The 25,123-nt window shown below is 39.7% G+C and overlaps 2 protein-coding genes across 5 annotated transcripts in view; both read left to right on the plus strand.

The window, feature by feature from the left end:
- Positions 1 to 25,123, plus strand: part of LOC137641610 (prostaglandin reductase 1-like) — a 581,256-nt gene that overhangs the window by 291,118 nt on the left and 265,015 nt on the right. The window lies entirely within an intron of this gene.
- Positions 1 to 25,123, plus strand: part of LOC137640409 (uncharacterized) — a 205,415-nt gene that overhangs the window by 23,961 nt on the left and 156,331 nt on the right. Inside the window, exons 4-6 of the mRNA XM_068372967.1 lie at positions 5,398 to 5,541; positions 5,721 to 5,937; positions 7,686 to 7,844. Coding sequence (XP_068229068.1) covers positions 5,398 to 5,541; positions 5,721 to 5,937; positions 7,686 to 7,844 — 520 coding nt within the window. The remainder of the gene's footprint in view (positions 1 to 5,397; positions 5,542 to 5,720; positions 5,938 to 7,685; positions 7,845 to 25,123) is intronic.

The raw sequence follows: 25,123 nt of genomic DNA on the forward strand, positions 1-25,123 counted from the left end.
ATTTTAATTTAAAACTTATTTAAACATATTTATTTGTTTTATTTATAGAGATTAAAGTTAACAAAATTAAACTATTTCAACTACTGTAAATTATTTTTTGTGGTCACTGATTCTGTGTTAATTTTGACTGGCAACAAATGATCTGAAAGAAATGTACATGTACTGTATCTCAACTTCAACCCCCCACCTGTGTCAGAGAGGGATGATATTGACGAGTCCAAATATGACTCCAAGACTCCAATGCCCCTGATGGCTCTCTCCCTCAGCTATCCTGTCCGAAGGCCCTCGATACAGAGGAAGTTGAATTGGAGTCCACCATTCTGCAGGTACTTGCTTGTATCAGAAAGGTGATTGGCATTGGTTATGCCCTCTGCTTCTCTTCTAAGGGGGAGGCGGTGGCCATTGATAGACTTTGTCGGGCCCTCCAGGCCAACACACACGATTCGGGCTTCCTTGGTTGATTCTAGCCTCGAAAGCCTTGGACAAAGTGGACGCCCAGGTGTCAGCGAGAAGAGACTAACTGAAGGCGATGAGGTCAAGATCACTCCTTTGGCCTTTCCCTCCCATTTAAGGCCAATTCACACGACCCGTTTTCTTTCTGACAGGCTGGCCAGTGGCTAACCGCCGTCGAAATGTTTACATTGTTTACTTAGACTCTGTCACGTGAGGACCGAGTAAATTACGATAATTTTGACATTATAAGATGTTTGTTGATAACTGTGCTAATAAAGTAAGTTATGCAATATCATTATACTTTATGGACCATGCCAAGAATATTAAAATTATGATAAACTCACCTGTTTTATATAATGGCTCTCCAGTTATTTTCCATATCTTTTCTCTATGTAAATTATTTCTATACATCCTGCTTGCCATGTCAAACATCTCCTCATACCCTTGAAAAAGTTCAATTAACCTGTCATATATGGTGTCAACAACAAACTAACTAATTTCTATGACTATACTGTGAGGAAAAGTCGGGGTTATAGGCCACGAAACGAACGGGTACGATACAGGTCCTCGTTCACACGAAACATCATTCACCCGTTGGTTGGGACGGGTGGCTAACGGCCATCAAACCGTTTGAGGTATCTTGGAAAGAAAGCCGAGCCGACTTGGACGGCTGACGACCGAGGGCCGCCGTCAGCCTAACGGGTTGTGTGAACAGTTGCATTTGAATACATTACACGTAAGAAAGCTAGACGATGCTTAACCGACGGCCAGTCTGTCGGAAAGAAAACGGGTCGTGTGAATCGGCCTTTACTGCTTGACCTCGCAGTGTCTGCACTGGCACATGATATTTCAACAGCTCAGTGGGCCTCCCAACCCATTGTTTTTTATCCTACGACGCTCTGATTATTAAGAGCGTGGCTATAGCAACCCTCCAGGCACTGGTTGGGCACTGTCTGTTTCCTTCCTGATACAGAGGATCTCGCGGACCCCAACAAGCATAAGGCTTTTATGAATGTTGACCTTACCATTTCTAGGGCTGTAGAGTTTCTCCCCTATCAAGCTGCCAACCAGTAGGCCAAATGGGTGCTAAAGAGGCACAATTCTGTGGCCTCCAAATTTCAGAGTCAAATCGCTTGTAGGGAGGTATTGCAGCTGCAAAATGCTTCTGTCAAGGGTCCCTCCCTGTTCCCAACTGAAGATGTAGAGGTAAGGGCCAAAAAGTGGAGGATGGTGAGCCAAGACTCCCTTCTACACTGAGTTGTATCTTTTAGGCAGCCCCAGGCCTTTCCATCTGTGGCCAACAAAGACCGTCACCTTTAGAGAGACAGGCCCATAAGGCAATGTTGAAAGATGATTCTCGCCCCATACAGGCCACTTCAAGACATGGAAATCAGCGTCAGGCATTCATTTCAAATGGGGCCGAGGGTGAATGAGACAAGGAGAAAAGAAGTGAGGACAGTGCTCCCACAAGGGGTGCAAATCTTCCCACAGCACCACTGGTGAGTTGTTGCCTTCAGTTCAGATGGAGTAGATGATTGCATCACAGAGCGAAACAGTGGATGGTAGACATATTGCACTTTGAATACTGCATCCAGTTCATCAGTTCTCCCCTCTTCTGATTCCTCCACCAACAATTTCATCCTTCTTTCATTAGGGATTGCCGAAAGACCTTGCCCTCCGGGCGGAAGTCCAGACCTTGGAAGAAAAGAAAACACTTCTATAGATCTATGATGGGTCCCTAGGCTTCGTCAGTGCACTCTTTATTGTCAAGAGGGCGTCTGCAGGCTGGAGGCCAGTCATAGACTTCTTGGCATTGAACAAGATTGTCCTGCAGACACTGTTCAAAATGGAGTCCGCTGTCACGGTCAGGCAAGTAATTAGAACCTTGGACTTTATGGTGTCAATAGTCCTGAAAGACGCTGACTTCCAGATCCCAGTACATCCCTCCTCACACCAATGGAATCCGTCTATTACATTACCAAGAATTTGGCAGACTCAGTGGAGACCCCTCTCCTTCATGGAGTCAGGATTCTCTCTCTCTGCCAATCTGGAGATTATGGTAAATTGAGAGAAGTAGGTTCTGTTTGCCAAGCAGAGACTGATTAACCTAGGATTGGAAATGGAAACTGTCCTTGGGAGAGTTCTCCTTTGCACAGGATCACCTAACATGCCTACAGGAGGTGGCACTCCCTTCTCTAACATTCCCAGCTACAGGCTTATCAGTGGCAGAAGTTGCTAGGCCACCTTTCATCTTTGGAATATCTCGTCCAGATGTGTTCAATTCAGGGGCATTTGAAAAACCACTGTTCTCAAGGCAGCGATGCCCCCACAAAGCAGGTTCCGATAGGGGAAGAATAAAGACTAGATGTAGAGTAGTGGTTAGATGACACCAATCTCCTCAAGGGTTAGACCCTCCTCTCAGCATCTTCGGGACTATGACTGTTCATGGATGCATCAAAAGAAGGATGGTGAGTGCACCTCCTGCAACATCTGATGTCAGGACAATGGTCAGATAAGGAACATTGGTACCACTTCAATGTGTTGAGCTCAAGGTAGCTCTACTTGCCCTACAACACTTGTCTTCTTATGATGGGCCACTTTGTGGTATTAATGAGCGACATAACCGCTTTGGTACCGTGGCTTGTAAAAAATACAAGGAGGTACTGTTTCACTGCAGCTTTGCCTGCTAGCAGTGGAAATTTTGGAATGAATGGAGACCAACACGATCACCTTTTCAGGCCACTTCATTCTGGGTAAATAAACATTCTAGCAGACAAGTTGAGTAGGTGGAGGGAAATAGTTGGATCTGAGTGGTCTTTGTGTCCTCAGATAGCAAACAAGATCTTGACATTGTGGGGATCACTGACAGACAAGTTTGTGACCTCACTCATGTGGAAACCTCTGGTATACTCCTCCCCAGTACCAGACCCAGGGGAATCGTTTAAGGACGCCTTTCAACTTCCTTGGAATAGCCTTGATATGTACGCTTTTCCACCAGTCCGAGTCCGAGTCACTCCCAACCTCAACATGACGCTCGTTGCTCCGAAACGGCTACAAGTAGAATGGTACCTAGACCTTCTACTTCTGCTAGTGGAGTCTCCGAAAGAATTGCCCCCACTTCCCAACCTCCTATGCCAACCACATGCCGAGATATTTCACAACTTTGTGGAATCTCTATGGCTTCACGCTAGGAAGTTATCTAGCATCTCTCGGAGAGAGGATTTTTGCAAAAGGTTTTGAAGCTACCTCAGTATAACTAGCTAAGTGGGCTATCTTTTGTGATTGGTGTGGAAGGGGTGTCTCTCCTCTTGGAGCCTTTATGATAATCCCTTGATACCCAAATTTTTTTTTTTATCTGTAGGAGGAAATAACTGTTCAGTATCAGCTGTGAAAGGCTGTCGCTCAGCGACGAGCCAGGTCTTTAGGCTGAAAGGAGTTGATATTTCCTCCTCAGTAGAACTGTTTATGCTCATACAAAGCTTTGAATAATCTTGCCAGCTGTTGGGGGTGAGACCATGTCTTTCCTCTAACATTGATCATTTAAGACGAGGACAGGTCTGATTCTCCTTCATCCCTGAGTTTGTTGCTAAGACCCAGAATCTGTCGTTACCTGTTTCCAGGTTCACTTTTTTCAGATCTTAAGCCTTAGAGGTAACCTATGATTCTGATCAGTTGCTATCTCAAGCGAATGTGCACAGCTCGTTCCCAGATACAGCATCTTTTCTTGAGTACTGGAAAAGGGAAGAAGAAGGTGACCAGGAATACAATCACTGCATAGGTCAGAGAAGTCATCAATAGCACAGTTATAACCTTGTCACCTTCCTCTCCAGGTGGACACGAGTCAAAGTGCATGATGTTAGGGGTGTCGGTGTGGTCCTAGCATTCAGAAAGAATCTTGCTGTGTCACAGGTACTTCAAGCCGGCATCTGGTAATGTTAAATGACTTTTGCAGACCACTACCTATTGGATTTGACCCACAGGTCCCTAGATTACCGGTATGTTCTCATTAGTACCTGTTGTAGCTGGACATCAGGTGGTGTAGCTTCCTTAGCTCCCTTCTCAGGACCATTAGCAGCAGATCGAGGACAGAGGTTACAAGTTAGTCTGGAGTGAAAGTAAGGAAGACTGGCCTTTTTTTTTTTTTTCTTGGGCCACAACATCTGATACCCTGTCAGCTGCATCCAATTTGTCTGCAAGTAAGCCCCACTCTGCTTGTAGCTGTTCTATATCATGTTATAGAAGTTTCATCCCCACACTCGTTGTGTGGGGGAGTGTGATATAATTAGGAAAACCCATCAATATATGAGTGCCAAAAGTGTGTCAAACCCATTACATATTGTTGCCTAATGTTACAGCATAGAGTTATTTGAATTACGGTGACGCATTGGTTTGAAGGTTTTGGAACTTGGAGGAAAAGCTGTTATAGGGTGAGCAAGGATTTTGTATATTAAATTATTTTTATAATATTTGATTAATTTATTTGACATCCATGTCATCAAAAGGATTCATGGGATTAGGCTGCTGTATGGGTTGTGGACTTGCTGGTATTGCTAGACCTCTTGTACATGAGGTGTAAGGATCCTTTGTTTTGTCAACTACATAACACACGAGTATGGGCATCCCGGGATAAGATTCCAGCAAGTTGGAATGGGAATTTTCTCCCACCTAAGGATGGATCTCTTATATAAAGGACAAATGATTGTTTATGTACTGAAACAGATGACAAATTTGGAAGTAATTTGTATTTTACCAAAGCATACAAACCTGAGTCATTCACTTCCAAATTTGACATATTTATGAGTATAAGAAGTTTGAGTAATGCCCCCAGAGACTCATTATTGCTTAAATATTTAAAATCTTTGTTTAATAAGTACAGTACAGTACTTTTTTCTTGCCTTGTGTATGAAAATTATTTTTTGTTTGATGGTGTTATTTTATCTACAGGCACAGCAGTCATGTCTGGATGGCTTCCTGTTTATGATACTATGCATGGGATTCGGGGTGAGGTGAACATTGTGGTCAAGGTTGACCTGTTTTCAGATTTTAATAAATTTCGTCAGTCATCATGTGGAGTGCAGTTTTTTTTCAGTAAGTTTGTTATTTTTATGGTTTTTTAAAAATGTCTTCAGTTGATTAGAGTTACATTTTTTAGAATTTGTGGTATATGGAGTAATATTGCTTTTCACCCAAAAATCAATTCTTTTAGAAAGTCCAATGAGACTTAACTAGTTTAATTAACCATTCAAAATATATCATGTATGTTGCAGCTCCGGAAATACCTGCTGGGTACAGATGTCAGAATATTGTTGGGTTTGTTGAAGAATTGGTTGTGAATGATGACCCTGAATATCAGTGGATTGACAAGATTCGCACGCCTCGGGCCAGCAATGAAGCTCGACAAACTTTGTTTTTTAAACTCTCAGGTGAATTACAACGACGCATTGGTTTGAAGGTTTTGGAACTAGGAGGAAATGCTGTTATAGGGTGAGTAAGGATTTTGTACATTAAATTTTTTTTTTATCATATTTGATTGATTTATTTGACATCCATGTCATCAAAAGGATATATTGGATTAGGCTGCTGTGTGGGCCCCAAGAACTTCTGTATAGGCTAGAACAGGGAATCTAATATGACATCATATACGAAAGTAATATGGTCTTCCCTGCTATGGGGCCAGCATATGTATCAACATGCAAGACACTCATGTGGTGTGTATAAGGCAGGTCCATTGGCTCATGCTGTAATAAACCTGTCACAGTACCTGTACCTTTGATGCTAACTGATGACATTTCACCTTTGAGAAACAGCACTAACACTGAAGATGGGCTTGACCAGGGGTTTGTTGCCCACCTGGCAACCATTTTTACTTCAGTCGGCGGTACGCTAGGACATATCATTTTGCATTCTTTACTTATTAGTAACTGATAGAAGTCGGCCTTAACTTAAAGTTGAGTTTAGCACAATTGATTAGGTTCTAATACATTACAATCCTGGCTCCCTAAATTGAGAATTTTTGATGACAGAGTATTTATTATTTTGTTACACAATATGAGTTTAGATTCAACATCATATGAATTAGATAGCCTAACCTTTACTATTTTTTTTGTAAAGTTTTGATTTTAGTATAGCTTATATTTAGATGTATACATATGAAGTAGATAGTTCATTATAAGAAAATTTAGTTCTAGCTAACATGGTTTTTTATGTTTGCTACATATATATATATATATATATATATATATATATATATATATATATATATATATATATATATATATATATATATATATATATTTATATATATATATATATATATATATATTTATATCTATCCATCTATCAATCATCACCATCACCACTAGTCCACTGCAGGACAGGTGCCTCACACATGTCCTTCCACCTACGTCTGTTTATGGTTTTTTCTTGGTTTGTCAATCCATTGTCTTCTCTTCCTTCCCCTGCTTCGTTTTGCAAGCTCTAGGGACCCTTCTGTTATTCTCAATGTCCATCTATTATCTGCCATTCTCATTATATGTCTTGTCCATGTCCAGTTCTTTTTCTTACATTTTGTTACATTATCTTCTACTTTAGTTTACTCTCATATCTATCATGGTTTTTTTTCTCTTAATATTCCTATCATTATTCTTTTCCTAGCTTTTTGAGTTGTAAACTAGCCTTTAGTAAGGCTCTAAGTTTCTGATGCATGATAATAATATTTACCCTGTATCTTTCATGAGTTTAGAGTCCTAAGACTCATGAAGAGAAATGGTACATAACTAAGACATTCACCTGGACTGAAAAGATGGTTGCGGAATTAAAACCAAAGCCCCGGGTAAGCATTGTTTTCAGTATCAGTAATGCATCTTGGTGTGTGACGTGTTGTCAATCAGCAGACAGCTTCAGTATTGGAGGTACTGTGACAGGTTCAATAGAGCCTGAGCCCTTGGGTATCTCATACACACTGTGTCTGTGCCTTGCATGCTGATACACTGGCTCTCGGGCAAGGAAAACAGAATTTCTAAGGTATATCCTGTTGTATTGGATTCCTTGTTCTAGCCTTTAATGGAAAGAACAAGGGGACTACTACATTGCTTCTCCCCAAACATTTTTTTCCTTTGTCAAAACTTATTTGCTAATACAGCAGAAAGTCAGCTTATTCATTACTAGGACATTTCTATGAACATTGTTATTCTTGTAATTTTATGCATTTTGAAATTGGACATAATTCATAGGTACCGACAGTGTTTCGACCTTGAGGGTGAAACTGGTATTGTTGTGCGAGGTTTAGGCTCGGCGGTGACTCTTGTTAAGCTGCACTATGATTTAGGGGGGGCTTCAGCAGGTGCAACCCATTCTCCATCACCGCTTCGTGAGATAACAGCGCAGAGAGAGTAAGTTACTGTCCTGTTTTCAGGTAATCGTAGATTTTTTGTTTGTTTATGGTAGGTTCATTACGTACAGCACTATAGTTTCAAAGTGATGCACATGGGTATGAGCAAAGATGTTGCTTATCTTGCTCTTGGTATTGAATTTCATATTATAGAGTAAAAAAAAGAGAGAGCATCTTAGGTTTTCAGGTAAGGATAAAAGGGGATGAATTTGCTTTAATTGTAAATACTGCATTGGCTGCCAAATTTTGATTACATACTGCTAAACCCATTTTAGGCATGGAAAAGTAGAATTGTTAGCAATCTTTATCAACAGTTTCATTTGTGATAAGCATTATAAATGCATTACCAGTTTTGTATATAACTTTTTATGCTTACACTTGTACTTATTGAGATGAATGAAAATTGCACTTCCATATAGCCAACTTTAAATGCATATATTGTATTTTTTTTATTGCTCTTTGTCTTATGTCCTGAAAAGATATATGGAATTTTTATTCCATGTGAAAAGTACTTGGAATTGAAGGTTTGTGGTAGTTGATTTCAGAACCTTTGAGAGGAGTTTTTAAGTATACTAACCAAAAGCGCTTCATTTATGTTGCATTTCAATGTTTAATTTAGTACTACATTAATTAGGTGGGCTTAAATTCACCTCCAATAGAAATATCGAGTAATTGCCAAGATGAGAGAGTATATGTAACAGAATTGTAATTGACAAATGTTTCAGCATTTTTCAGCTAAGTGAATTTCAGAATTAATTTGATCAAATGTCTTATTTGACTTTTGTTTCTCATAGGTATCGTTGCATCCAGCATTTTACAGTGTCTTGCATTTTGATTTATCCATATTTCCTATTAAAATTTTATGATGGTATGGATAATTTTTAAGGATTTTAGTTCAGTTACCTAATTATTTTTCTCTTGATAACCTTAATTTTCTTTTTTACCTTAGATATGGTGCTACCTTGAATATGGTGGAACTAGTCCGTAACACAATGTTTTTGGGGGAAAAAAAATTCAAAATGTCCATCTTACAGGATTAAAAAAGAAGTTTATCTTAGATTTTTGGCATACTCCAAAGAGCTTTTTAATATAGCTGCAACTAATAGGCGCAGAAAATAATTTTAAAATTTTACTTAAATTAGTTTTTCTGTTCTGTTTATCATTAAGCAGAATAGGGCACTGGAGAGTACTATTCAAACATCAGTGAAATTATAGGTTTTAAAACTCTTGTCAGTCTTTAGTTTATGTATTTACTTAATTAATGGACCTTAAAATCTATAGTTTTAAATATTTAACTTAGCCGGTGAATATATAATAGCTGCTACTCAGCGGCTCGACAGAAAACACACTCAAAAACTCGCGAGCGATCGCTATGAAGGTTGCGGGTGTGACCACCAGCGCCAACTATCGGCCAGATACCACTCTTGCATGTAAACAAACCCTTCAATTCTTCTCTGTCGACCTTGACGACAAGACGTATCATTACTCGCTGTAGAACCTGGAGTTTTCTCAACATATTTGGTGAAGTACTTCATTTTGGTTTGAGCTTTCGCAATACAGGTGTTTTATCTTCAACTTAAATCTTGAACTCGTTTTTGGATAGATTTAATTTTTGATGACTTTGGATTGTTTTTTGGACTTTCCTTGACTTTTAAATGGCCGACCCTTCCCTTAGTACGGAAGTGTGTTTAGGCTTTTAGCAATTATCTTATCACGTTATAAATTAATTATAGATTTTCCTCTATATATTTTATATCTCACCCGCCTTTATTAGGCCTCTTCGATTAGCTTTCCATTTATAATAAACATCAAGATAAATTTTAATGATTTGTTTATATGCGACCTTTCCTGAGAGTAGGCGGTCCTAACTTGGAAACCGAAGTTAAACAACGTTGAGCCCTTTCCCACCGAATAGAACAAGCCCTGCTCGAAGTCCAACTAATGCTGAAAAGAAAACGTTTGTTCAGTCAGGAGTTGGAACAGTCTCGTAGGGACTCTCTCATCCCTGGAGCAGTTTGTCTCACTAGGGAGCGTACACCTTCTGCCTCTCCAGTTCCATCTAGCCTCTCACTGGAACTAGGACAAGACGTTAGAGACGGTATCATTCCCAGTCTCCGAACCAGTAAAGGCATGCCTGAAATGGTGGGACGGCAATATCAGTCTGAGAGAGGGACTATCCCTAGCAGTCAAGAACCCAAACCACGTGTTGTTCTCAGACGCGTCGGATTTGGGTTGGGGTGCGACCCTGGACGGTCGGGAATGCTCGGGTCTGTGGACCTCAAGTCAGAAGAGCATGCACATCAACGGCAAGGAGCTATTAGCAGTCCACTTGGCCATGATGATATTCGAAAGCTTCTTCGAAACTAAGTGGTAGAGGTCAACTCAGACAACACCACAACTTTGGCGTACATCTCCAAGCAAGGAGGCACACACTCCTTCACGCTGCTCGAGATCGCAAGGGACCTTCTCTTATGGTCAAGAAATCGAGGCATCTCCCTGTTGACGAGATTCATCCAGGGGGACTTGAACGTCTTGGCAGACTGTCTCAGTCGGAGGGGTCAGGTGATACACACGGAATGGACCCTCCACAAGGACGTGGGCAAGAGTCTTTGGGCTACTTGGGGTCAACCCACCATAGACCTCTTTGCCTCCTCGTTGACCAAAAGGTTACCAATCTATTGCTCTCCAGTCCTAGATACAGAAGCAATCCACATAAACGCGTTTCTACTGGATTGGTCTCTTCTGGACTTATATGCATTCCCACCATTCAAGATAGTCAACAAGGTACTGCAGAAGTTCGCCTCGCACGAAGGGACAAGCTTGACGTTGGTTGCTACCCTCTGGCCCGCGAGAGAGTGGTTCACCGAGGTACTTCAATGGCTGGTAGACTTTCCAAGAAGTCTTCCTCTAAGGGTAGATCTGTTACGTCAGCCCCACGTAAAGAATGTCCATCAAAGCCTCCCCGCTCTTCGTCTGACTTCCTTCAGACTATCGAAAGACTCTCAAGAGCTCGAGGCTTTTCGAAGGAGGCAGCCAGTGCGATTGCAAGAGCGAGGAGAGCTTCTACCATTAGAGTATACCAGTCGAAGTGGGAAGTCTTTTGAGACTGGTGCAAGTCAGCATCTGTGTCCTCGTCCAGTACCTCTGTAGCCCAAATCGCAGATTTTCTTTTACATCTGAGAAAGGTTCGCTCTCTTTCAGCTCCCACGATTAAGGGCTACAGGAGCATGTTGGCTTCGGTCTTTCGACATAGAGGCTTAGATCTTTCCAACAATAAAGATCTCCAAGATCTCCTTAAGTCTTTCGAGACCTCTAAGGAACGTTGTTTGGCAACTCCTGGATGGAACTTAGACGTGGTCATAAGGTTCCTCATGTCAGACAGGTTTGAGCCATTACATTCAGCCTCCCTGAAGGATCTCACCCTCAAGACACTTTTCCTAGTGTGCTTGGCTTCGGCTAAAAGGGTCAGTGAACTTCATGCCTTCAGTAAGAACATCGGTTTTTTCTACAGAAAAAGCCACTTGTTCACTTCAACTTGGTTTCCTGGCCAAAAAAATGAACTGCCTTCTCGTCCTTGGCCTAAATCTTTTGATATTCCTTGCTTATCAGAGATCGTAGGCAACGAACTGGAAAGAGTATTATGTCCTGTTAGAGCTCTTAAGTTCTATTTAGCTCGTACTAAGTCATTACGAGGTAAATCTGAGGCATTATGGTGCTCAGTTGAGAAACCATCATTGCCTATGTCAAAGAATGCTTTGTCATATTTTATCAGATTTTTTAATACGAGAAGCTCATTCTCACTTGAATGAGAAAGACCGATGGTTGCTTAAGGTTAAGACGCACGAAGTTAGAACTATAGCAACCTCCGTGGCCTTCAAGCAAAATAAATCTCTGCAAAGTATTATGGACGCGACTTTTTGGAGAAGCAAGTCAGTGTTCGCGTCATTTTACTTAAAAGATGTCCAGACTCTTTACGAGGACTGCTACACACTGGGTCCATTCGTTGCAGCGAGTGCAGTAGTGGGTGAGGGTTCTACCACTACATTACCCTAATTCCAATATCCTTTTTAATCTGTCTCTTGAAATGTTTTTTGGGATGTACGGAAGGCTAAGAAGCCTTTCGCATCCTTGTTGATTTGGCGGGTGGTCAGTCATTTCTTGAGAGCGCCCAGATTAGGGGTTTGATGAGGTCCTGTTAGTATGGGTTGCAACCCTTTATACTTTAGCTCCTGGGAGTCTTTCAGCATCCTAAGAGGATCGCTGGGCTTCGTGAGGAAGACAGACTTACAAGGCAGAGTAATCGTCTAAGTCAACTTCCTTACCAGGTACCTATATATTTGGGTTTTGTTATATTGATAACTGTCAAAAACTCTTAGCTTATACGCTGTAAACTTAATTAACTCTGGTCTCTACCCACCGCCTTGGGTGTGAATCAGCTATTATATATTCACCGGCTAAGTTAAATATTTAAAAATGATATTTTAATTATAAAATAAATTTTTGAATATACTTACCCGGTGAATATATAAATTAAAGGCCCTCCCTTCCTCCCCAATAGAGACGCAGCGGACGAGAAGAATTGAAGGGTTTGTTTACATGCAAGAGTGGTATCTGGCCGATAGTTGGCGCTAGTGGTCACACCCGCAACCTTCATAGCGATCGCTCGCGAGTTTTTGAGTGTGTTTTCTGGCGAGCCGCTGAGTAGCAGCTATTATATATTCACCGGGTAAGTATATTAAAAAATTTATTTTATAATTAAAATATCATGTTTTAAGTTTATGCCAAGTAACAAGTGTCAAATGATAGAAGTAGATGATTGTGGTGGGAAAAGGGATTTTTCTTTTTTTGCATAGAACAGAATATACTTGTGTTGTATGCCCACATTGCTGCTGCTTTTTTTTTTTTTTTTTTTTTTTTTTTTTTTTTTTTTTTTTTTTTTTTGTAAATTACCCATTATGATCATAGCTATTTTTATTCATAGTCCATGCAAATTACTCTTGTTGAATGGAAAGTTATTACTTTAGTTATGTTACAGTGATATACTATACGGCTCTGTGATACCGTATTTGACAGCCTAGAGGACACACTTTTTTCCCAAAATTTTTGCTAAAACATCTCCCTGCGTCTTATACATCGTAGGTAAAGTTTGAGACTTGCCGTAGGCTTAGGCTAATGTAACTAGGCTTGCCCTAGGTACTTTTACTTATACTATACTCCATGCATCCTTATGTATTATTACCGCTGCTTTAAAAATGAATTTGTTAAAATGAAAGCAATTAAAACTGAAAATGCTTTGACTTTTGTTTATAAACATCAGCTGATCAAATTTAAACATCGAGTTATGGTTGCGTTCTCAGCAATCTTTTAACTATCTTTTTCTTTAGCCTTGGATTATTTTTTTGGTATTGTAAATAACGGTAGTAATCAAATTTAGATTAGCATATTTAAATTTCATTAAAAATCCACAATGATTTGAATTATCCTCACTCTGTCTCCAATCAAGCACCATCTTCTCTGTCACACCATGCTGTCATTAGCGGTACTTTGTTATTGTTGACTAAACACAAACAAAATAGCTTTTCTGTTATGCGAAGTGTAGAAATATTTAGGGATACGGCAAGTAAAATATTTGTAATAACATCTTTACTAAAAGCTCTTAGTATTGTTTGTTATTGCTTGAATGTGTAAGTGCATTTGTTTGTTCATTATGATCGGCGACGAAACGTAAACAAAATGACATTTCCTGTTCTAGGCAGTATTTATTAGGAATTCTTAATATAGAATCACTCTTATTTCATTTATTTTTAATTACTAAGGATAAAGTAAACAAATCAATTTTATTAACATTATGATTTCATAACCAATACTTGGTAAGATATCTGTTGCTGCAAAAGCTAACTTATACACCGATGTGTAAATGCGTTTGTTTGTTCGTTATGATCAGTGATGAAAAAAAAGCAAAGCAATGCTTTCGGTTTTATGTTGCGTGTTTAGCAAAAGCATGATATAAAATGGTCTATTTAATTCATTTTGGATTTTTCAGTATATGTTTCTGCTTGTGCAATATTCAGCTAGACTATTTTCAACAATATATGTTTAAATACACTTAAAACAGTTTTCCTGAATCTGACCTGCTGAAATAAGGGTGCGTCTTATAGGCCGCCAAATACGGTATATGTGAATAGTCACTAACAAGGTAGTAATAGCTCATATTTTTACATATATGGAAAATTCATTTTCTTCCATCACTTTCAACCATTTAAAGATTTTATAGATCTCACTTTGCATTTTTCATTTCACTTCAAGCCCATTGCTAATAGATACTCTATCTTTCATTTTGTGCCACAAATAGTCCAAGATATTTCAGTTTCAAGTTCAAAGAAAGAAGCCAGTGTTAATAGTTTATTGGTGCTCGTGGATGAATAAATTTTGTAGGTTTGCAACTGCTGAGAGGATCCTTCCTTTTATTTTTGCTTCCTACTTTGATAGATCTCAGAATTTATTTCATTTTTGTGTTTTATAATTCTGGGAATGTATATATTTCTTGCAATGCCTTGTACCTGCTTTTTCTTTGCTTATCCAGTCTAAGATTTAGCTAGACATGACAGATTGTATTAAGGTTACCTTCTTTTTTTGCATCTCGGTAATTGGCTAAATTGTTCATTTTATTCAAAGTGGTAACAAATATTTGGCTATTAAGCATTTTTATAGATGATATTCGTTCAATTTCTGCTAACTTTAAACTTTGCTTACTATAATTAGGAGCATCCTGCTTAATCAACATTCTTTTATATATCTTTTTATTGTATTTCGGCATATAGTACATTTTTCTTTTGTTTGCTCAGTTGATATAAACATTGAAGTTACTCAGATGTATGAGTATCATAGACTACCAGAATTTCTCTTGTATTATGGAGTGACTAAACTAGATCCAGTTGATGGGAATTGGAATTGAAATGGTTCAATACCAGTCATTATAGGAACTTCTTTGCATATAGAATAGGCTCATTTTGGAACAGTCTGCGAACTTCTGTTGCAAATAGTACCACTACCAGTCAGTTCAAGAAGAGATTGAATAAAGTGATCAATGCTCCATGTGATATATTTCTATGCATATACAAACCTTTTGTTCTTTGAAATAAGGATCATGTCTTCAACAGAGCTGAAACGCTCGTCAAATTCATTAATGAGGTAGTTGACAGGTGGTGAGCGCGGTCAAGTAGTCTTGCCCCCCCCATCCGGTCCGACGCTCTTCATTTTTGTCTTTGGCCGTAACGAATATGGATGTACTGTTTCATTCTTGGCAATGCCCAAAAGTACGGTCTTTCGCCTTTCTTTTCTCACATTGAGAGAGACTGCTGCCACTGCTTCTAGACATACACCCCTGGCTTGGTCCCCGGGGAGTATGCGCCAGGAGTAAGGAGCCCTGGAATCTACGTTGGTGGGCTTTTCAGGTTCTAGTGGCTTGTGGAGCTTTTCCACTGATCACTGCACCCCATTGGAATTTGGAGACACTTCTTCCATTGGCATACAGACCATTGCTTACAAGTTTGACCTAAAGAAGACTTGGGCCTCTTAAGGTCTTTCAGGTAGGCCCTTTACGTTCTTGTTGAGGAAGCTGGTAGTGAATACTACCTCTCCCCCAGTTTCCTTAGTGCCGGTGTTGAAATGCATGATAGATGTGTCCCCAGTGTTGGTGACCCAGTGATGTCTCTGTGGTGGTGCCGCCTCCAAGCTCTAAAAGACTGTAACAGCTCATCCTGTGACACCAGTGACAAAGCTGGCAAGAAGTACGGCACCTGTATGTGCCACGTCTAATTTGGGCATAAGTCTGCTCTGAGGCTGAAAGTGTGTCACTCCCGGCATCACACCTGACCCGGTAATCATCGTGTATGCCACCTCTACCTCAGCACCTTTGTCTGTGTTGTAAGCCCCAGTGATTGTGCCTACCCCCTTTCCATGAGGCAGTGTTCTGCTGTGTAGTGGTTAGTGGTTCCTTTGGAGTAACCTCCCCTCGGGTGAACGTTGTCATTAATGGTCACTCAGACCTTGACTTCTCTGCTTGCATGGCCTGAAGGGAGGATTGGAAAGAGAAAAATATCTGTGCATTCATCTTCCTCTTCCAGCTATTCTTCCTCATCTTCCTCTTCAACATCCAACTCAGATTCTGACGCTTCTTCTAAGAATGAGAGGAAGAGTCAAAGAAGTTTAGGAAGGCTAGACATATTCATAAGAAAAGGGCTCCATTTAACACCACCTACAGTATCTATCGGGGATGGGTGGAGGTGGACGATATTTGAGGCCCTGGAGCCATGGCATTGTGTTTTGTCCCCTGGGTCTGTGGCTCAGGCTTTCCCAGTAGTCAGGCTTGACAGGTGTGTATGGCCTCATACACTCTGTTTCCTGGTTGGTGAAAGAGCTTTGGCACTGTCCATCTTCCTTTTTAACTTAATGGTGGATTCCTGCTCCTCCCTCAAGTCACAATACTTTAGTTAAGCAAATTGAGGCTGTGTCCGTCACATCGCAATCCCCCTATCAGCAGAGGGAATAATACAAGCAACTCCTTCCATCTCGGCCATGATCGGTGCCATGGATATTTCCTGCGCTGTTGTTGGCCGCCCTGGGCCTTCTTCAGCCCCTGATTAAGTTGCTGTTTCTGTTTTAAAGACAGAGCGATCATATTCGTGTGGGGGAATGTTTTTCGAGTGCAACCTACTACACCCTCTACCCCAGCTGGGTATAAGGGTACTTGGTATTTTTCTGCTCTTAGGACACTGGACCTTGTACCATAGCTGACGGAGACAGACAATTCTGAGTTTGGAATGTTTCTTTGTGAATGTTCTCTTACATAAGTGAGTAATTTTACAAATAATTTTAGTAATAATAACGACCTTGGCTCCACCTACAGTAAGAACCCCGGTCGTTGATCAGCACTTCGGTGGCCCTTGCATCCAACCTGTCAAACAAGAGCTTGCTCCCCTCCCCCAACTCGAGGCAAAGAAGATTTTATACACTATAGCTGGCTGCATCATCACCTCTTTGGGTTAGCTCATTGGTGTGTTCACTGACGACGGGGTAGACTCCTTGAAGAGATTCAAGGTAGAAGGAACTGCCCCCCTCTCTGCCTCTTGAGTCAGTGGCCATGAGATAAACTGCCATGACCTCCCTCCGGTGGTCAGGTGTAGTGACGTATTTTCTCAAGTCAATGGGTTTATGACCCTTGGAGTCTCTGGAGAAATACAAGAGTCTTGTGCTGTTTTCTGGGAAGGCAGTGAGCTTCCTACCACATCAATCGGCAAACTTGTGGGCCAACTCCATTTTGAAAAGGAGGAATGCCTTTTTCTCCCAATTCTCATAACAAGAGGGCTTAGAGGTAGTTCTATTGCTTTGGAGCTTTTCAGCGTAGACAGCCACATCTCTCCTTTTAAAGAGTCACGTGCAGGCGGCAGTGGAGAAATAGAGAACTGCTTTCCCGGAGTCCCTGATCCAGCACAGTTTCCTTCAGGAACTCTAGCCCTTCGAAGATAGCTGTGGCCAAACCCTAGTATTTGACTATGCCTGTGCAATTAAGTGCAAGAAAGGGTCCCAGGGCTTTTCTTAGACCTTTATTAGGACTGCCTGTGACTTCTTTCCAAAAGGAGCCCATGCGTGCACAGCCCTTTCGAGCCACCCAACCTGGTTCTCCAAGAAGTGGGCAGGGGAGAAGAATGGAGGGAGAGGGATACATGAACCTTTCAGGTCTGTTGTCCTTCCCCCCATCTCACTTACCAATAATTTTCATCCGTTCTCAAACATTGCTGAAAACTCTGTCTTTGCAGACAGATTTAGAAGGGATGCTGGAAAGAAATGCACTTAAATCGTTCAAAACAAGTTCCTGGGCTTCTACAGTCGACTTTCTGGTAGAGAAGTTAACTGGGGACTGAAGGCTGGTGATCAACTTCTCTCTGAAGGACTTTGTGTGTCAAACAATGTTCTGGATGGAAACTACATTTTGTGACAAGTTACATCAGAGAGGGAGACTTAAGCTTTCAGTTGACCTGAAGGATGCATATTTTCAAGTATCCATGCAGTAGTCCTCTAGGTGGTACCTCCGCTTCTCCCTCTACGGTATAGTGTATAAGTTCAAGGCTTTGTGCTTTGGACTGTATAATGCCAGATGTTCCTCTTGGTAGCCGTTTGGGCCCGCTGGCATGGGATAGGTCTGTGAATGTATCGTGATGATCGGCAGATTGTAGCCTTCTTTGTGGGGTAGTTGCTATAGGATTAAAGATTGATTTCTTGCTTTGTCACTATCGGGAGATTGTTATAAACTGGGAAAAGTTGATTCTCATACCCAAGCAGAGGTTGAAGTACTTAGCCATGCTGATAGTCATGTCTGCACAAAGTGTCTATCTGTTAGATGACTACATAAGTAAGCTCAAGGAGGTAGTGTGACCATTCTCTCTCGAAGTCAGAATTCCTAGCTTGGTGTTGGCCGTGTTCTCAGCCCTTCCTCACTGTAGAAACTTGTTCATCATGGGTGCCTCCATCAGTGATCCCTTCAATGGTGTTCGAAAGATCCTGGTCAGTTTCAGGGATCTCTCGTTCATTCCTGTTCCAGTGGGACAGGAAGCTTGGAATGATCTTACTGAATGAGTAGAGCTTCACCGGGGGAATCTTGTTTGCTTCTCCTCTTCAGGACATGCAACTGTTTTCAGATTCCTAGAAGTAGGTGCAAGGCGCACATCTTAACGACCTGGTCATCCCAGAGATGTGGTCAGAAGAAGAGCATCTGCACATAAATGTCCTGGAAATGCAAGCTGCCTTTCTAGTGCTACAAGCATTCCAAGGAAGTTAAAGGGGGCAATTGGTAGTGTTGTTGCACCTGAGTGGTTTATGTTAACAAGCAAGGGGCCATGGTCTTGCACCTCTTTCTCTGCCAGCTGATGATGCGGTTGCACATTGGAGCAGCATTCCATGTTATAGAGTTGTCAGCCAGGTACATTCCGGGCTAGCAGACACTCAGTAGCCAGGGCCAGGTTGTAAGGTAAGAGTATTCCCTTCATCTCTGTGTAGCAGAGAGGCTTCTGGCTCTGTGGGGTTTTCTGGGGATCTATCTATTTACTCTGCAGCTAAGAAGGAAGCTCGCTGTGTTTTGCACCTCCATTCCAGGCCCATGGTTCAAGTTTGAAGCTGCTTTCTAACACCCCTTGGATCACATGGATGTATTGTATACAGTATGCCTTTCCTTTATTAAGCCTGTTAGCTCCCTGATGGCCACATGATGAAAAGTATCTCGATCTATAAGCACTACTAGTCAAGGTCCGGAGAGAACTGCCTCAATCGTCTGCACTTCTGTCAGCTGCACCTTCAGAGGTACCAATCTGTGAAATTACTGGAACTTCACTGTTGGGGACTATCCAGCATCTCCTACGAGCGAAAGGCTTTTCATGAGGCACTGCAGGAGATGTTGGGGGTACCTGCAATTGTCTTCTAAAGGTGTCTACCAGTGATAGAGGGCCATCTTCGGCGATTGGCTTCGTAGAAGGGATTCAATGGTGGGAACATCTAGCACAGATTGCGGATTTCCTCTTCTTCCCTAAACAAGAGAAGCATCTCAGTCGCTGCTCTCTATGGCTACCGTTTACCCTTGAGCATAATCTTTTGACTGAAGGATATAGACCTCCTCACAGATGTCTATGCTCATGAGGAGCTTTGTGCAGTCTTGCCCTCACTGGGACCTGAAGCCCCAAAATTGGAACATGACCCTGGTTTTCAAGGTTCATACACGTACCAGTTTGAGCTTTAGAGAAGGTCGTCAGTCAGGGATCTGATTCTCAAGATTGTTTTTTGGGAGCCTTAGCATAGGCAAAGAGAGTAGGCGAGTTGCACGGTCTCTCTACCTTAGTCATTCATGCTGAGGGGTGAAAGTAGGTTTCTTTAGTATGGTGTCAGTTTTTTTTTTTTTTAAACTCAAAACCTATCAGTACATGATCCCAGGTTTGAGTCATTCTCCATCCTTCTCTACGTAAAGCGTCTTGTGATGATTGAGAGGAGAAGCTTTTGTGTCCTGTGAGGGCTCTGCAATGCTATCTGAAGAGGACCCAACACCTCAAGCCTGAGTACTAGTGACTTTTCCATAGCACTGACAGGACCAAAAAAGAGGTGTCAAGGATATGATCTCTCTCTGGGGTTTATGAGGTGATGCATATGTCTCCACTGGTGAGAGGATCGAGGTACCAACTAAAATCGGTCATAAAGTCTGGGGTTATAGGCTGTTCACTTGCCTTCAAAAGAAATCTTGCTGTTAGCTAGGGGTTGAATGCTGGTGTGTGTAAACACCAGACATTCATAGCTTTTATCTACGAGAATACACCCACAAATCTCTCGACACCTTTGTGCTTGGACCTGTAGTGGCTGGTTAAGTAGTTTTGTAGCCAGCCCAGCTCCCACACAGGGCAGTAAGCATCTTATCAATGATAATGTGTAGCAGTAAATTTAGAATGGGAGGTAGAATGACTCACTTATTTTTTATTTTTCTGTGCCCTCTCTTGGGAACAAGGCTTTACTTGCTGGATCTGACTTGATGGTAAGCTACGCTTCTGAGCCCCATTCCTTAGAATCTAGAGAAGTATCTCCCCCATCCTTCCTAGGCAAGGGGGAAGATGGTGAATTATGGAAATATGTACTTACCCATTGATCATCTATGCCAGATATATTATTCCAGACTGCTATTCCCTTTGGGGAAGGTTCCTCTTTAACCATGCATCAATCTTCTTGGACAAGCCAGGGAAGAAAAAAAGTCGGTTTTTGTTCTAGGTGGACTTTCGACCCACCAATCGGTGAGCCTTCCCTATTTTAAAGGACGAAAGATTTGTATATACATAGGAACAAATAATAGATTTTAAAAGTAATTTGTATTTTTTCAACCAATACAAACCTAAGTCCTTTAAAGGTAAACTTTCCACCTCAACCACCCCTTTCAGTCATGAGTTGATCAAAATTGAAGAGCTTCAGACAAGTGAGGTGGCAGGTGCTGGTCGCCCTCGCTCACCACTTGTTAACTACTTCATTAATGAGTTCAATAGCCATTCCAGCTCTGCTAGAGACATGTTCCCTATTTTGAAGAACTCAGTTTTGTATAGCTAGGAAAAATACAAATAACTTTTAGAAAATTGTTATACTGTATTTTATTGCAAGTTTTAGAAATTTCTCTTTGCTGTCCATTCTACCTGAAACTTCCAGGAGTTAAATTTACACAAAACTAAATAGGAATTATAAAATTCTCTACAGTTTAAAGTACATGTTTGTGGATGAATATTATTACATTATTATTATTATTATTATTATTATTATTATTATTATTATTATTATTATTATTATTATTATTAATGTAGAGTATTGTACTAGCTAAGCTACAACCTTAGTTGGAAAAGTAGGATGCTACAAGCCAGAGGGGTCCAACAGGGGAAATAGTTAGAATTCTGGAGACCTATGGTCAATTCTCTGGGAGTATCACTGTAGCCAAATATCCCTTAGAAAGCTGCCAATAGGAAGCTTCCATCAGGATGACATGGCTTGAGCCCAAAAAACCCATTTTACTCTGCAATTAAAGAAGAAGCAGACTAAACGTTTCTCAAAAAGAAATTTGCAATCAAGAATCACACCTAAATTTTGAATAAGGTGTATGTAATTAAAGAAACAATATTAATGCAGAGATCTGGATGTTGAGAAGCCAATGTCCTGGATCTTCTTAAAATAATACTTTGAGTTTTGTTAGGTTTCAACTTCATGCCTTATAATTTTTGCTATGGACTAATTTTAACTAGATCTCTGTTAAGGTATTCAGCTGGAATTGATATAGAGTAGCATCCTCTACATATGCAACAAGCTTGTTTTCTGGGCCAAGCCATGTGTATATAGCATGATAAGTAATGGATACAGAACACTATCCGAGGAACACCAGATATTACATAGTTTAATATACAATTGTTTTGTTCTTGTGGTTCTAGTGTCAGTAATTTTAGATGTTATACCTCTATGTATTGTATTTATCTTTGAATTGAAGCTATTTATAATACTGCTACGTTTTTCTTTTAAGACTTATTTTTTAACTCACTGCTTACAAAAAATGCACACCCATTTGCATGTACATGCATATAGGTAAAGATTTCTATAAAGGTCTTATTTTAAAGAATTTTTTGTTTTCTTGTTATCTTGATTGTATACAAGACTTATCAATTTATTTTTGAGAAATACAGCTAGGCTTCACATCAGTTGACCTCAGTTTTGCTAATTATCGATGCAGTGGTCAAAATCTTTAGAACTACAGTACTGTAGAAACTGCTAGTTTGGAAGCAAATATTATTGCTAGAAATAGATATACAGTAGACTGAAAATGTCTTTTCACAGATAACACATCTGAAAATACAAACCGATGCTTATTTAGTTAAACCTTAGCATTGGAGGCTTTTTCAGTATACACTGTTTAGGCTATGCTCAAGTCATACAGATCTACATATAACTTACTTTGCAGTTGTTGCAGTACTTTAGATGATTATCAATTTGATTAATACCGTATTTCTTTTACATGAATAGCTGATTTACTTTCATTTCCAAGGGAACAGAAATAGTTTTCTATAAAGGACATAAGACTATAGGTCCACAGTTCTTAGGTCTTAGATTACGCTGACATTACTTGACTTGAAATCCTTGATGGAATGAAGGTGATTGCTCTATGCTGCCTAATTTTAGCCCACTTGTCCCCTTTGGTAGCAGTAGGATAGGTGGCAGTTGGTCTGGATCTGGTTTTTGACTGTAAGGTTTTATTTTTCTCACTTAAAGATCCTCTAATTATTATTATTATTTTTGTTATTATTATTATTATTATTATTTTTGTGGTTGTAGTTATTATTATTATTATTATTTTTGTGGTTGTAGTTATTATTATTATTATTATTGTGGTTGAAGTTATTATTATTATTATTATTATTATTATTATTATTATTATTACTAGCTAAGCTACAACTCTAGTTGGAAAAGCATGATGCTTTAAGCCCAAGGGTATTAGTAGAGAGAAATAGCCTAATGAGGAAAGGAAATAGATAAACTATATGAGAAGTAATGAATAAAGAATACAAAATGTCTTAAGATTAGTAACAAAGTTAAGATATATGTCATATACAAACTATGATGACAGACTTGTGTCAGCCTGTTTAACATTAAAACATTTGCTGTAAATTTAACTTCTGGAGTTACACTGATTCAACTGCCTAATTCAACTACCTGGTTAGGAAGATCATTCCACAATCTGGTCACAGCTGGAATAAAACTTCTAGAACACTGTGTAGTATTGAGCCTTGTGATGGAGAAAGCAAGACTGAGAAGATCCAAGTACAAAGGATGGTCAGAAATATGAAAAAAATCCTTATCCAACATCCATTACTGCTTTGCATAACAGACTCCCCAGGATTATTTGCCTTTACATCACTGACTGGATAAGTGCTGTCCTTTTTTAGTTCTGTTACCCTTAGTGGTACCCTATGGTAGCTTTGGTCTTCCACTTTGCAGCATTCTTGGATTGGTTTGAAACAGTAGGTGGACCTTATAACACAATTCAACCTCTCAGAGTTGAATTTTCTTAGCAGGATTTATGTCACACTTACATAACTATATCCTTGAGAGATCAGGGTTGTTAAGATAAAGTTCAATCTTAAGGATTCTTTGTTCAGTAGGATCTCAATCCTTTCAGCTTGAATTGAAATTTGTACTAATGACAAGCATTGCAATAAGTTTGTGGTTAAACAAATATTTAAAAGAAAAAAAAAATATTAAAAACCTATTCTTCTGTGATACCCTGTCTTCCTTCCCCCTCTTTATGACAAGTAGTAATCCCAACTGTCACAGGAGATACAAGGAATCTGCTTGCACTCTTAGCAATATTGCTGTCTGCTATCTGCTGTTTGTCTTTTGAATTTTTGCTGAAGTGTTCATGATTAATTGTGGCACTAAAAGGGCTTAGTTATAAGTCAGGTTTTTAAGAAAAAATTCTATTTTCTAAGAAATTATGTATTCTGTTCGTTATTTGTAAGTCACTGATGTAGGATGGTGGCTAGTGAGTCAAAAATAAAGAAATTGAATTGAGTTACTTCTCTCTTGCTAATAGTACGTGATTACTATTGTATGATAATGTAACAAGACTACAATTGCTAGAGCTCATAGGGTTCAATCAGACCAAATCTTTTGAATTCAGATAGACAGGAAAGTGATAGTTTGGCATCATCCTTCAGCCTATGAATGCTTTGCCTCATTTAATTTGCAGTCTACTCTTCCTTTTAACTATTCCACATCGCCTTGAAAGTAATAATTTTGTTACTTTGGACATAATGTTTTTTCTTTAATTTGATAAATGTATAACTAGGAAGGTTTTTTTTGAAAGTTTTTTGAAGAGGTTCAGTAAAATGAAATCAGTAATGTCTTGAATTTTTAATCAAGAATAAATTTTTTGAAGAATGCTCTTTCATTCCAGTTTACTGAGATGGAACTTATAGAATTTTGTTACTAGAATCTTTAGTGCTTTTTCTATAAAGTGGACAAAAGCTTCTAGTTTTTATGTGAATATCTAGGAGCAATAGAATTTTCATGTTAGTATCTTTCATTACTGAATTAGGGTTTGTAGGTTGCAGTTATTTTTCTATATAAAAAACTAGAATGTATAAATACTGTATACGGATATGATTTTTATGAAAAAAAAAGATAATGAAATATGGGTTTTGTTTGTACAGGATTTTTTGTATATGTGATATTAGATGTATTAGAAATGAGTTGTGTGTTTCCAAAAGTTACACTTTGCCTTTAGTGAGTATATATTTATGGAATATGTTTTTCAGAGTGTATTGATGGGAAAAAAAATCTAATCCTTTTGAAAAGATTTTAATTTTTCTTTAAAGAGATAGATCTCATTTATAGTCTTTTGTTTAGTAATATTGGCTTCAGGAATATTTAAAGATTTTGAACTTTGCATTGTGATATTTCATGTCTGTCACAGCTTTTGGACAACCTATCACCTTTGTGGGCTCAGGGTAGAATGTGCTGCCAATGCTTTGTCTTTGCTGTGCATATGTAGTTGCTCCATGGGCATGTATGAGGTGTGCATGCTTTGTTTGTGATTAAAATTGTACTCCTACTTAAGGAGGATGCTTTGTGCCTTGTATTTAGGTTCTTCAAGTGCTGGATAAGTGTCTGTGTTGAGTGTGGTTAGAGACAGTGCTTGGAAGTCTTTTTTAAAAATGTAGTCATTCT

Source organism: Palaemon carinicauda, chromosome 5, assembly GCF_036898095.1.
Source record: "Palaemon carinicauda isolate YSFRI2023 chromosome 5, ASM3689809v2, whole genome shotgun sequence".
NCBI lineage: Eukaryota > Metazoa > Arthropoda > Malacostraca > Decapoda > Palaemonidae > Palaemon > Palaemon carinicauda.